Consider the following 12,864-nt stretch of genomic DNA (forward strand, 5'->3'; position numbering starts at 1 on the left):
CAGGCAGCCATGCAAATTGACGCAAGGGTGCCTGCGCTGGAGCTCGGCTGCTGTGCTGCAGGGCACCAAAGTATTGTAAATGAGGCCAGTACGGGTTTGATGAGTAAACCACAAACATTCTTCACCCATTTTTTATAAAATACGAAATATTCTTCACTTTTCTTCTCTTTAACCTCAGTTTGGACTGCTTGTCTCTCTCTTTCTCAGCTCTCATATTTTATTTTCAGTCTGTCGCTCAATCTATATCCTCCGTTTTTATGTTACTCTTTGCCGCGTTGTTGATTCTGTTGATCTCTCAGGAGAAGCACAAGCTCCCTGGGAGAGCAGACTTTCAGGCTCATTACCAGTCCTGTGGTTTTAGGGTGGCCTTACTGCATGCACCAAATATCAAGACCGTACGGTTCAGCATTTACAAGGTGCTGTATTAACTTCACGTACAGAGTTCTGCAACTTGGAATAGGGACAAAGTGGTGTTTTTGGAAGAGCCCATCATTTGAACCAGAGATAGGTGTTCGGTTATTTTCCATGGTGTAGTATTTGCCTTGTAAGTTGCCTCAAGATGCTTGTGCAAGCTCAGTTGAGTCCTATAAATTTGCAGGAACTTATTTAATTGGAAAGGAATTCCATTATCAATTCTCAGCGTAGTGTGATACTTTAAATGGAAGACTAAAGGCACATTTCAGCATTACAAAGTTGCTGTGTGATAGAGAATACCTGCCCTATTAAATATCCATTTCAATGATAACACTGTTGGACAAGTAAAGCAGGACAGGGCTTCTGGAGGAAGAACTATGTTGGATGGTGTTGGGTTCCATCCTTCTGGTGCCAGTGGCCACACGCACCAGAAGGAAGGGAACCGACACTTGGCAGTTTATCTCCCTGCATTGCATATTGTTACTTAGACACGGTAAAGTACCACCTTTCTGAGTATTATGCATCTTTGTTTGGAAATCTGTTCTTTATTCATTGTATAGGGGGATGATGTGTTGAGTCGCATCCTTCTGGTGCCAGTGGCCATGTGCATCAGATGAATGCATGGAATGCGGGGCGAAGGATTTGTGATGAACGGGGAAATGGCGGTTGGCAGTTTATCTCCGGGTGAGGAGTTGGCATTTTCTTGTCCTGCTGAATATTAATAACACGTACCTTCTAATAGCATGTTAGCTTCCTTATAGATGGCTAGGGTGATGGTAGTCCGCAGTTTGTTCCCCCGATATCCGGTTCACATTCCCCTTAAATCTGGCTCTCTACAGGGTACCATGAAGATGTGCACCACTTCATGACGCTATTTAATGCTGAAAACATTTATAATTTGCTGTTAGCTAGCAGAACCTATAGCAATCCAGAAGTGGAGATTAATCTTTCAGTAGCGCCTGGGGAGGAAGGCCGACAGCATGGAGAAGGTCTGACTGCAGTAAAGCGACACAAGTGCGTCTTCACGAGCAATCTCTTAAGGCAAACATGAGCAGCTTCTCTGGCATATGCATCCTTCACACTTTCAAATTACTTTTCAGCTAATTCTATTACACGGTCAATGAGCACAGCTCTTTAATACCATTTTTAGTTTTAATAGACTTTGAGACCGGCCCTCAAGAGACTATGATAATTCCACAAGGCTGCAAAGCAAGAGAATTACTGCCTCTTTTTTTTTACATCTTTTTTATATTTCTTCCTGATGGGAAGTGCTAATTGTAACATCGCAATCTAGTGCAAATTGTTCTGCCTGGGTTCTGCATTTACGTTGTAGTTGAGAGCACTGTACTCATGTCTAATGCTGCTGTGTTCTTTGTGGGAGGCCACGCCGTGTTTGGCCCACTAGGGTTATGGGTGTAAAATCCAGCTCCAGTGCATATCTGTGGAAATTTTGTGTCCCTAATGAACAGAACAAATACAATGTCTAACGTAGTTTGGGGTGCAGATCATAGGACACCAGAAGCCTGGAAGAAGTTCAGGCACTGAATTGCTGTTGTTTCACCCTCTTTCAACAGAAGGCTAATTATTTTGTAAAGTTATACCAAAAGTTGTGTTTCACCATATCCTGATCTGTTGGTGAACAAAGATTGCCAAGCATCTACAATACCTGTTCTCATAAAACAGATTGTACTCAGTTATCGGCATTGTCCTTGCGTTTTTGCTCATGGGTCATTACTAGTTTTTTCAGTCATTGACTGGTTTTACCAGGGAAACAACCTTTACAACGCAAATTTGTAGATTCAAAAACTTCTTACTCGTCCATCTACATGCACTACATGTACCAGAGTGCTAAGGGGCGACCCGGAGGAGAGGCTAGTGGTGTGCGATCCATCTTGGCTGTACCTTTACAATGCAACTTGTACACCGCACTACCATTACAACAAAACTTTTACAACGCAACATCCATTACAAAGCATGCATTTACAACGCAACCATTACAATGCATGACACCACAACGCACACCACTACAATGCATGCCATTACAATGCAGTCATTACAACGCATACCATTACAAAGCATAGCATTACAACACATAGTACCCTTACACTATCCTAAACTTACCCTACTGTTGCACCCCCTGGAGTTAGAATAGTCATTTTAACCCCTACACTATCCAACACTTACCCTACTGTTGCACCCCTTGGAGTTAGAATAGTAATTTTTACCCCTACACTATCAAACACTTACCTTACATGCAATGTAATGTTATGCGTTGTAATGGTATGCGTTGTAAATGTAGTATGCGTTGTAGTGGAATGCGTTGTAAAGGTAGTTTCAAAGAATTCATTGTAATGGCATGCGTTGTAATGGTATGCGTTGTAATGGATGTTGCTGTGTAAAATTGCGTTGTAAAGGTAGGCGTTGTAAAAGTATGCATTGTAACGTCATACATCCGTTTTACCACAATTACCAAGACTAGTTTGTGGCTTGGTGTGTTCGTCATCTTTCACCTTCTACCATTCAGCAACAGGTCCTTAACACATTCCCTAAATCTACAATCATTCTTTGGTTAATAAACTGGTCGCCTTTACCCTCTCTGCCTTAGTCCACCTGTACTTGCAGGCCTCGTCTGAAACACTTCGACAGCCACGGTGAGGACGAATACTTTTGACTTTGAGTTCCACTGGCCTCGCTTTCGCGACATTGTGGCCCTTCATCTTGAAAACAGCGTCTCCGTAGCTCAGAAACAGAGCCACTGTCAAGTCAGTTTAACAGGCTCACCAGGGCAGTACTGAATGGGACGTGAACACACCCGTGTAATCTCATTACGCAGTAGCAGCAGAAGAACAGGGACAATGTTATTGGTATACTTAAAGGTCACCGTTTCAATAAAAAATGGCATCTACTATTGTTGTCAATGAATGCATTACAGCTGATTTACCATTGCAGACAGTAAGGTGCAGAATTAAATGGTGTGCAAAGAAAGTTAATTCAGACAGAATATTAATTTCTGAGGTAATATGAACAAATTAGTTAGCTTTACACCAAGGTAAACAGTTCTAGGCATCAAGCAGCTAACCCGAAGTCTTGAAAGAAAAAATAATAATCACTGAAACAAGACTTCTCATTTCTGACTCCATGCCTTCATCTGCCAGAGGATCTTGGACTCAACCATAAACTGTTATTATTCAGAAAAAAACAGACGGCGCACCTATTCAGAGGCCATCTATAAGTTTCCATTTACCAATGGGACCCTCTCAGCCACTGTGTCCTTTCCCACTTTTTACTGTCTTTATACTTGAAAACCTGCAATAGCTGATTAAAACCGTTCTCTCATGTTCTTACTGCAGTATATATGTGACATCGCTAGGGCTGGGAATAATTAGTTAACTGTTCAATGTAAAAAGGCATTACATTTGAGCTGTGGTATCACAGAGCCTCATTACTGTGCCAGGGGACAGTGTGAAGGACAGGTCAAAAAGGCAGCATTCCAACTGCTATTTAAACAGTTAACAAATAACTGTTCAGCTTTTCAGGACTGTTCTCCTGAAAGGAATAGTCATTAGCAAAATGGAAACATTTATGGCAGCTTGTTTGTTTTCAACACAGCTATAGTTTATTGCAGAAAAGCAAAATATTGATGTACATTACGAGACATTATGAACTAGAATTAATTTAGAAAGTGACTTACATTAAACTGTTTAGAATATATTTGCAACAAATTACTATTTGTATATTGATGTTTCTAATTTCTCACTGCATTTATTTTACATATTTTCAACTACACTTGTTTGCTCTAAGGCATAAGATCCCTGGGCCAAGGATGTGGGTTTTTTGGGGGAAGGGTAATAGTATGTCAAAGTAATATAAGGAATAAAATAACCCCTGACATATTTTAAAAGGATAGCACAAGCGACCTCAGAGTACCATGACCCAATTAAGGAACTCAGCCTTTAAACTCACAAAGGAAACCTTGCAGTGTGTAAGAAAGGGTACTTCATGTCATATATTGCTGTGCTTTTTCTCTACAAATGTTTTATTGTATTTCCTATTACATGTGAAATACTCTTCCAACCATTTTGTTACATTCGCACTACATAAATAAATGTAATACATAAATAATAATATATCCTTTACATGCTAATAAAAGAACATTGAACCAATCCAGGTAAAAAAAAATGCATGGTGTGAACTGATGAATGAGGAGGTGGAGTTTCTAGAGCTTGTTTTTTGAAAAAGCCTTAGATAAGGTCAGCCTTTATACAAAAAATATATATATTTTCATCAAACTCTTGCCATAATCTTCTATTGCAACAAAGTGCAGTGGGATGCTTTGCAAACAGTGTTGCAGGACTGCCTGGGTGATGGTTTAATAGAAAATTGGCACAAAAAATAAGAAACATTGTTTCCTATGCCAAAAATAAGGTCAGCTCCAGACAGATCTCCACAAACTGTTATGATGCATGCATAGTGGGGATTGATAGAGAAGGAAAATCAAGCTTGAAACTTAACAGAATGTATAACACATGGGAAAATGTGCCTCTATCAAACCTATAAAAGCTTGGGTGCAGAGTTATCACGCAGCTTGTTTTTAAAATGATATGCAGAAAATTAGTGCAAAACGCAGTAACCTTTCATTTCTATCATATTTCCATTGCTTGGCCCAGACTAGGCCTTACTATAGCCTTATAGCCCGCTGTAGCGGGCTATACCGGCTATTAAAGGCCCGCTGAATCGTTAAAGGCCCGAGCCGAAGGCGAGGGACTTTAACGAGACAGCGGGACTTTAATAGCCGGTATAGCCCTGCTACAAAGGGCTATAAGACTATCAGAACATTCTGCCACTAGAGGGAAGAAATTTCTAACAAATTAAACAAAGGGTTCTCGAAGCTCGAGGGGATATAAATCCCCTCGAGCTTCGAGAAGCCTTTGTAGAACATTGAAATGTTGCTCTGCTGGCCTTTACCGGCCCGTAGAAGCAGGGAGCACTTTATTGTCTGCAATAAAGCTCCCAACATTCCAATGTTCTAATCTTCTTTTTATATTTTTATATTTCCTTATTTTCTCTTTAATAAATAAATGGCTTTAAAGAATTGCTGAACCATTCACAAATGTGTTTAATAGATGACCTAAATGTGGCCTGTTTAAACTTGCAATTGCTGTGGAATGCGTGCACTTCATAAAATGTATTTCTTTTCCGAGCTACATGTTCTCATTGTATTTAGATAGTTGAGCTTTTACATACTCATACAATGCTGAATACTGAACAGTATATTAAAACAATACTGCTTACATGAAGACGTGAATCTCATGACTTAACCAGGACGTTGCAAATAAAATGTTTCTGTCTTTAGAGCAGTTCCTTGTTACGCAGTCGAACACTGAATAGCCACTTGTTAGATATCGCTGAAGTTTCTCATGGAAACCCAAAGCAAATGTTACAAGCACATGAATGTCTAGCAACTAAATTACACTTTTAAGTAGTACCCTGTTGACATTGTGCATTTCTCCTGGGAAACAAAGGAAGAAGCTGCGGACCATCGGACGATTCCTCTTCAGTGGCTCGAGATGATCTAACACCGAAATGGATTTATACTTGGGTTTTTATATTTTATAATAGTGCATGTTTCCTAGGCGGAGGGAGTCACTCAGGCACTTCCATTTGAGCGCAGTCTCTTTGACTTGATCTTTCTATGGAGAGAGTTGCAGTAAGCTACTGCTGGTAGCTATTTGTTACTTTCCACTTTGGCGGGGACCTTTTCTGACTGACCTTTTTTCAAGCCTTTACGAGTGTAGCTTCCCCAGCACTTGTGGTTCTCATACAGAGGTTCAGCGGATTCTTCCTGAACTGCTCTTTATATGGAGTTTGGCTTCCAAAATGCTCCACTGATCTTGCTCTTTTCAAGAACTCTTTAAGGATTCTGCCCAAATTCTGAACCAATCTATATAGAATAGGAACTAAGGGCCATATTATCAAGAAAGGGCGCTACATTATCGCCGGTTTTATCAGCAGGAAACGGCTGCTAAAGCGGCGATAATGAGCTTGATAATATGCCCTTGTGAGTTGCCATAGAAGCCCAGGTTAACACCAGAACCTGGGCTTCTATGGGAATTCACAAGGGCATATTATCAAGCCCTTTATCATCGCTTTAGTAGCAGTTTCCTGCCGATAAAAGCGGCGATAATGTAGCGCCCTTACTTGATAATATGGCCCTAAATTCCTTTCATGAAAATGCTTATCACTTACTACATTATTTTGACTTTAACATGACCCTTTATCTGATATTTCTGTGAACGGATTTATATCATTCACTGAACTAATCAACTGTAATGATGATGTTTGTTATGATATTTTTGATTTATGCTTCATTCTAAAATGGTAGCAAAGATTAATTTGCTTGAAGAAGAACATAGCATGGGGCTGGAGCCCACATTGTAAGTTACGGTTTGAACTGATAAAATTAAATTGACTTCTGCACCATCAGGATGTTATGAATTATGACTACATTGTGAATGTTACCTTGGTAGCTCGGTGAATGCAGTGTCTGTCCACACAACACCACTATTTATTTCAATAGGGTTTATTCTGTCTCTCCCTTCCTTTGGAAAATAATAAAAGGAGTACCATTGAGTTGGATAGTAATAACACCCATTATTCATGCTCCTATTGAAAAATCAAATTGTGGCATGTATAAAATACACAGTCATCGTTGTTATCATCTTTGGCACTTGTCCACAATATCAATTGCAGAGATGCCAGTGAGCACTGGTTTCTGCTGCTTGATTAGCTGCCATCATCTGGTTCCATATAAATTGATGCCAGGCTGTAACTCCCTAAATTTGGGACATTCGAAAATAAGGGAAAAAGTAATGAACTCCAAAAAATGTAATTAAGGAGTTCGCAGGTCTCTACCCTCTGCTCCCATCTGCACTGTCTGCTAATCTGACATGTTCATATAGGTGACTGACCACCACCCAAATCACTAGTGTTGCTGCCAGATTCTAAGATCTCCTCTGGGTAAAAACAAAGATCTTTATTTAGCTGCAAAATAAAGTAATGAAGCAGCGATTGGCAAGCAGTCCAAGTTGAATGATACTCACAAGCAATACGGACATAGGCCTTCCGACTTTTAGTGGTGCCCGCAGAGCTCCAGGCAACACACTGGCACCAGAAGTCTTCTGGCCCAAAAAGCTCCTCCACTTGCTGGCGGGAGATCTCGATGCTCACCTCCCGGACAATGAGGCCTGAAAGACATAGAAAATAGTGTTAAGTACGTCTCTGACCATATAAGATACTCCTACCTAGTAAGCCATGATGCTTCACAATGCACATTTGAAATAAGGAGAGAAATATCAACCTTGGTCAACAATCACAGCAAAAGTAGCTGGGCTGACCTTGATCTCATTGTGATCCGCTAACCTTTTTTTAGTTGTTATTATGTAACAACACATTTATGTAGTCTACAAACCTGTCAGTTCAAGTGTCCGTCAGTGTGTCTTTTTGTCTGTCTGATTTGCCATCTATAACATCTGTCAATCTAATTATCTCAGGCAGACCATGTGTGTTTCACTAACATATACTACGCAGAGTACTAATGTCTTATTTATGCATTACAGCGTGTTACCAAAAGACAATAACGATTGTTAAAGACTGTTCTTATAATGAGGATGAAGGCAGTTAACAAATGTTATAGCTTGAGAGAAAAGGTATTAGAACTTCATACCCACCTGTGTAGAATGTTCTCAATTAAAAAGGGGGAGAAAAAAGTGAAACATTGGAATGTTCGAACAGAAGGTGTGTACAAACCATTATGGGTACTGAGCCACTCCATTGTATTCAGAAGAGCTCTCAACATTCCAATATTATAATTAAGCATTATAGCCCCCTGTCTAGGGCGGTAACGGTTATTAAAGGCCCTGAATCCGGGAGAAGACTTATATGAAAGTGTGACCTTAGGCAGAAGGGTGATAATGATATTGGACCATTCACAAGAGGTAGGGAATAATCTTGGAGGCAAACATGTTAATGATTGTAAATCTTCATGATATTGCTGACAGTTCTGCTACTTTTAATCAAACAAAAACTCAGTGAGGTACTGAGTACAGTTTGTTATCTGCACCTCACAAGAGGATTGCAAGGCATGTCCAGTTTCTTGAAATTGAGCATTGGCATGTAGCTTTGAATATTTCTCTTCAGTCCAAGAACATGTCATAATCTTATATCTTCAGTTTCGGGTTGGGTAATGTGCAGCTAAAGGGTATTACGGAAAATGCATCCTTGGTATTAAGGTTTGAAACAAAAGTAATTGTCTTTTGTTTACAAGCGTCCAACATTCATTGAGCGCATGAGGGTAGATGTCAACATTCCACTGTTCTAATATACTTTATTGACCATGCCCCTTATACAAGGCTTCCTGTAACATAAGAAGCTGCATTGAATTTGTTATTACAGTGAATTGTGATGTCGTAGGTATCATGCCACGAGGCATTACAATCGGTTTCTCACATAGCAACACCTACCGCTGAAGGTTTAAATTACATTCTTATAAAAAAAAGACAATCCTGACCATTTTTAGATTTCTCTCCTTTCATTTTCGTCTGACAGTTCAAGGTCTAGAGCTGATGAAGATACATTCAAAGACCAGCTCTGTTGTTCCACTTCACGACAGCAGCAAAGTGTATATTCCAATAAATTTTGCGAACAGGACTCCATTCGGAAAGTGGCGTGAAATAAACTGCATTAACCATTTTGTTGCAACAAATTACAGGTTTTAAATTATTTTGTTTAGCATGTATTCAATATGTATCCTGCTTACATGATATGGGAGATAATATTGCATTAACGAGAGGATGGTACCAAATGAGGGCGCTCTTGTGTTCCAAAATGGAATACCCCCTTCCCATGAGTCAAAGGTTTATTGCCAGTCACAACTGCTTTTCGTTACAAGGGTTGTGCTATCTTTAGTGCAGTAGGTCCAGTGGCACCAGTACCTAGGGTTGCCAGTAAATCACTACTCCCATATTATGGCTGCTTTTTATTATTGTTCTGGAGGGCTGGGGATCCATTTTCCTACTTGCCTTAGCACCCATGTTACCCTTCTCAAGCCATTATTTCATGACATCGGCCTCATTCCTTCATATAGATACACAACCACTGGTAACTTGAGGTCTTATAAAATATATATGTACATCTTACCTGTCTCTGAAGATTATTGGCCAAAAAGATTTCAATCCAATACAATAGCCTTTGAGCCTAGTTCTAAATGATACAAAATGGTCACTAGTAGAGTACAAAATATAATAAACATTTATCCATATATGGCTTCTAGCCATATCACTATACATGGGCACTCAAGGAACTAACCATATGATATTAAAGTTAATACGCAAATTAGTTGAGGCTTCTATTCAACTAATTAAAACTAAAAATCATTATTGTCAAGAAATGATGCCATTTAGTCCACTTCCCACAGTGTTTTATGAGACGCGTTATCTGCCCGGTCCCGCGTTTGATGGAATCAGGGCTTGCTTCACCCACACATAATCACACATGGAGGTGCCATATTTTCATCCTGTTAGGATAACTCTTCAAGCACCATCTGCCACCGCAGTAACTGTGAATTCTGCAGGAAATGTGTACATTTTTTGTAGGGATCCCTCACTGAGGTTAAATTAAATGTGAACCATTTTTTAAAGTTCTGCTGCAATGAATGTTGTACAAATCAACCGAATTTTAGTTAGAATTTTAGTGGCAGAAACTGAAGAACTGTGCATTTTCTGTGGAAAGGAGATGTTAAAAGCAGGGTGTACATTTTGTACAAGAAAGGGCCGGCTTTAGTGCTGGTGGCGCCCAGTGCAACCATCTTTGTTGGCGGCCCCCCTTACATACTTCTTCCTGGATTACTCCACTACCACTCTCCAACAGTGCCCCTCATCTCTCCATAGTGCCTTTAGAAAAAGAATGTAATCTTTTTATAGCGCTTCTCATACCAGAGCAGAGCCAGAGCACTTTACATCGCACACACATTACACAGAGACAATAAATCATACATTTGTAAACCAGTATGTAGGAAATGTTACATAAGAGAATGAGGACTAGCAGGTGTAGGACTCCTGTGTCATCCATACTGTTATGCATTATATTTTAAAAGTGCTTGGTCTGGATAAGTATTAACTCAGGATTTAAAACATAACACAGTGGTTGGGGTTGGCTTTACTAATAATGTATTTCTACCCAAATGAACCCCTTTATAGCAGCATTAGAATAATTAAAGACTAGGGAATAAACATGATGTTCTAACTCATACCTTGCAGTATGCATGCAGCTCTTTGATGTCGGTTCATAGCTCACTGTGTTAAAAAAGGATTGTAACTGAAGAACTGCAAGTAACAAAATGCTGTCTCTGAGAAAAGCAGTAACCCACTGAGCTATTTACTTAAAATAGAATTCTGTGGCCTGCATGGTACACGTACTTTTCAGCAGGCATATTAACCCTCTGCACTACTTCATGATGAGTCAAAACTGTCACTAGACAAAACTCCGCTCTCTGTCCAGCGTGCACATTTAATCACCAGAGTTACCTTGACATTTTTATTGCTGTCAAAAAATTGCTGGACACACAAGGAACTCTGAAACAGGTCATTTTAAACCCAGCGCCCATCCCCCCACACCCACTTTCAAGCTCAGCACCCAGTGCTGTGGCACCGGTTGCACCACCCTAAACCTGGCCCTGGCACAATGTACATGCCTGGTAGTGCACAAGTTCCAAGGCCGCAGATGTGGTCGCACTTGAAAAGTGGCCTTCAGATGTAAGGTCTTGCACTCCTTAACAGTGAGTGGCAGGTGCAGGGGCGTAATGCAACCTCTGCAGCCACTGTGGAGCAGGGGGGGGCAACCCTTCAGGGACCCCTGTGCTGCGCCGCCTTATAGGACCACCGGTAAAGCAGTGCACAGGGCCCTACCTACACAACCACTCACAGGAATAAAAATGGGGCCCCTATGCTCGTGGGGCCCCCGGTCAACTGCCCAACATGCCCATGCATTAAAACGTCACTGCCCCCATTCAGGTGCATCTGCATTTGTAACAAAAAAGGGAAGAAGTTGGCAAAATATACCATGCCCTGGGTGCCAAAAATTCTGAGAGGCACTATGCATGAGACTTGTGGCATCGTACTTGAAGTGATATAAAGCTAAATTCCTGGAACGTAAAGACGTGTTGCGTAAAAAGTCACAACTGGAAGGAGTGGGGAAGGGGCTGGTTGGTTCTATCCATGCGTGACAAATTTCAACCATGGAAAAGTACCCTTGGCTCTTTGGGTTAATCCAGCTGTCTTAGAGGAAGGAACCAGATTGTTACAAATCTTCCGGCAAAGACCATTCAGAACGCAACCTGGGCTGTTTAGTGTCTGGTGAGGGTAATATATTTTCTGCATGACTCTATTCAACATCATTAACATCCTCCAGCATAGGTTCACGTTAAATTTAAGGCCTTCCAGATGCACATGGTAAATTCAACTGCATGGTTTCATTTAACACCTGGTAGCAGCCTCTAAACCGAGTCCAGATGTGCACTGCCTTGTACGATGGGAGGAGATGATAGGAAGGGTGAGAGGGAGTCCAGGATCAGGTTCTGACCATCCCTCGACAGTACATCAAAAGAGGAGAGAGATGGAGTGATTACAAAAATATAACACAGGTTGCGATTGGTGTGTACAATTATTTCCATCAAGTTTAGTATCTCGCGAGGCATCTACAGAGGTGAATATGGACATCAGTTTCCACGCCACAGGCTACTCCTGGTTTGCACTTTGGTACCCTAGCACTATTCGTTATAGATTTTTTTGAAATGTTGACATGAATCATGACACAAATATTGCTAGCAGCCAATCAGAGTCCCTATGAGCAGCACTGCACATCCTACACTGTGTTTTGTAGTCTAAGGGAGCAGTCAGACCACATGCAGATGTCTGTGGTGAGGCTAAAAGTCCCTCTTTTATTCCAGATCATCTTTGGATCTTGATTCATTTTTATTGTTGCATTTTTGCTCCACATGTGAACTAAAAAAAAAGAGGTGGACTTTGCCTGATTTTGTTTCCCCAACCTTAGTCATGATGACAGAAGCAGAACTAGAAAGTTCACAGACCTTTAGAAGGACAAACTAATATGCTCCCACTCTTAGCTTTTCTATTAGGCCCTACGCAGAATGTAGGGGTGGAGGAGGTGCTGGGGGTTAGGTACGTGTTTAATCCTGTTATGTCATCGGGGGCAAAGGGTACATGATGGCGCTTCTGTTACCTCTGAAGTTCTGGTGAATCCATGGTCATGGACGAAAAATGGCTTTTGTTCCTGGGCAACTGCAGTGACTGAAACTTAGATTTACCTAGAGAATGTATCATATGAAACCCAAGGTGCTGGAAAGGGAAAGTAAATTTGTGTTGTGCAACAACCTGC

The 12,864-nt window shown here is 40.8% G+C and overlaps 1 protein-coding gene across 3 annotated transcripts in view; it reads right to left on the reverse strand.

Annotated features, from left to right (window-relative positions):
* UNC5C (unc-5 netrin receptor C) overlaps positions 1-12,864 on the reverse strand; it is a 458,529-nt gene that overhangs the window by 187,955 nt on the left and 257,710 nt on the right. For all 3 annotated transcript variants that reach the window (XM_086961949.1, XM_086961951.1, XM_086961950.1), the window contains exon 3: positions 7,515-7,658. In XM_086961949.1, the coding sequence (XP_086818075.1) occupies positions 7,515-7,658 (144 nt within the window). The remainder of the gene's footprint in view (positions 1-7,514; positions 7,659-12,864) is intronic.

Source organism: Lissotriton vulgaris, chromosome 3_1, assembly GCF_964263255.1.
Source record: "Lissotriton vulgaris chromosome 3_1, aLisVul1.2, whole genome shotgun sequence".
NCBI classification, from domain to species: Eukaryota; Metazoa; Chordata; class Amphibia; order Caudata; family Salamandridae; genus Lissotriton; species Lissotriton vulgaris.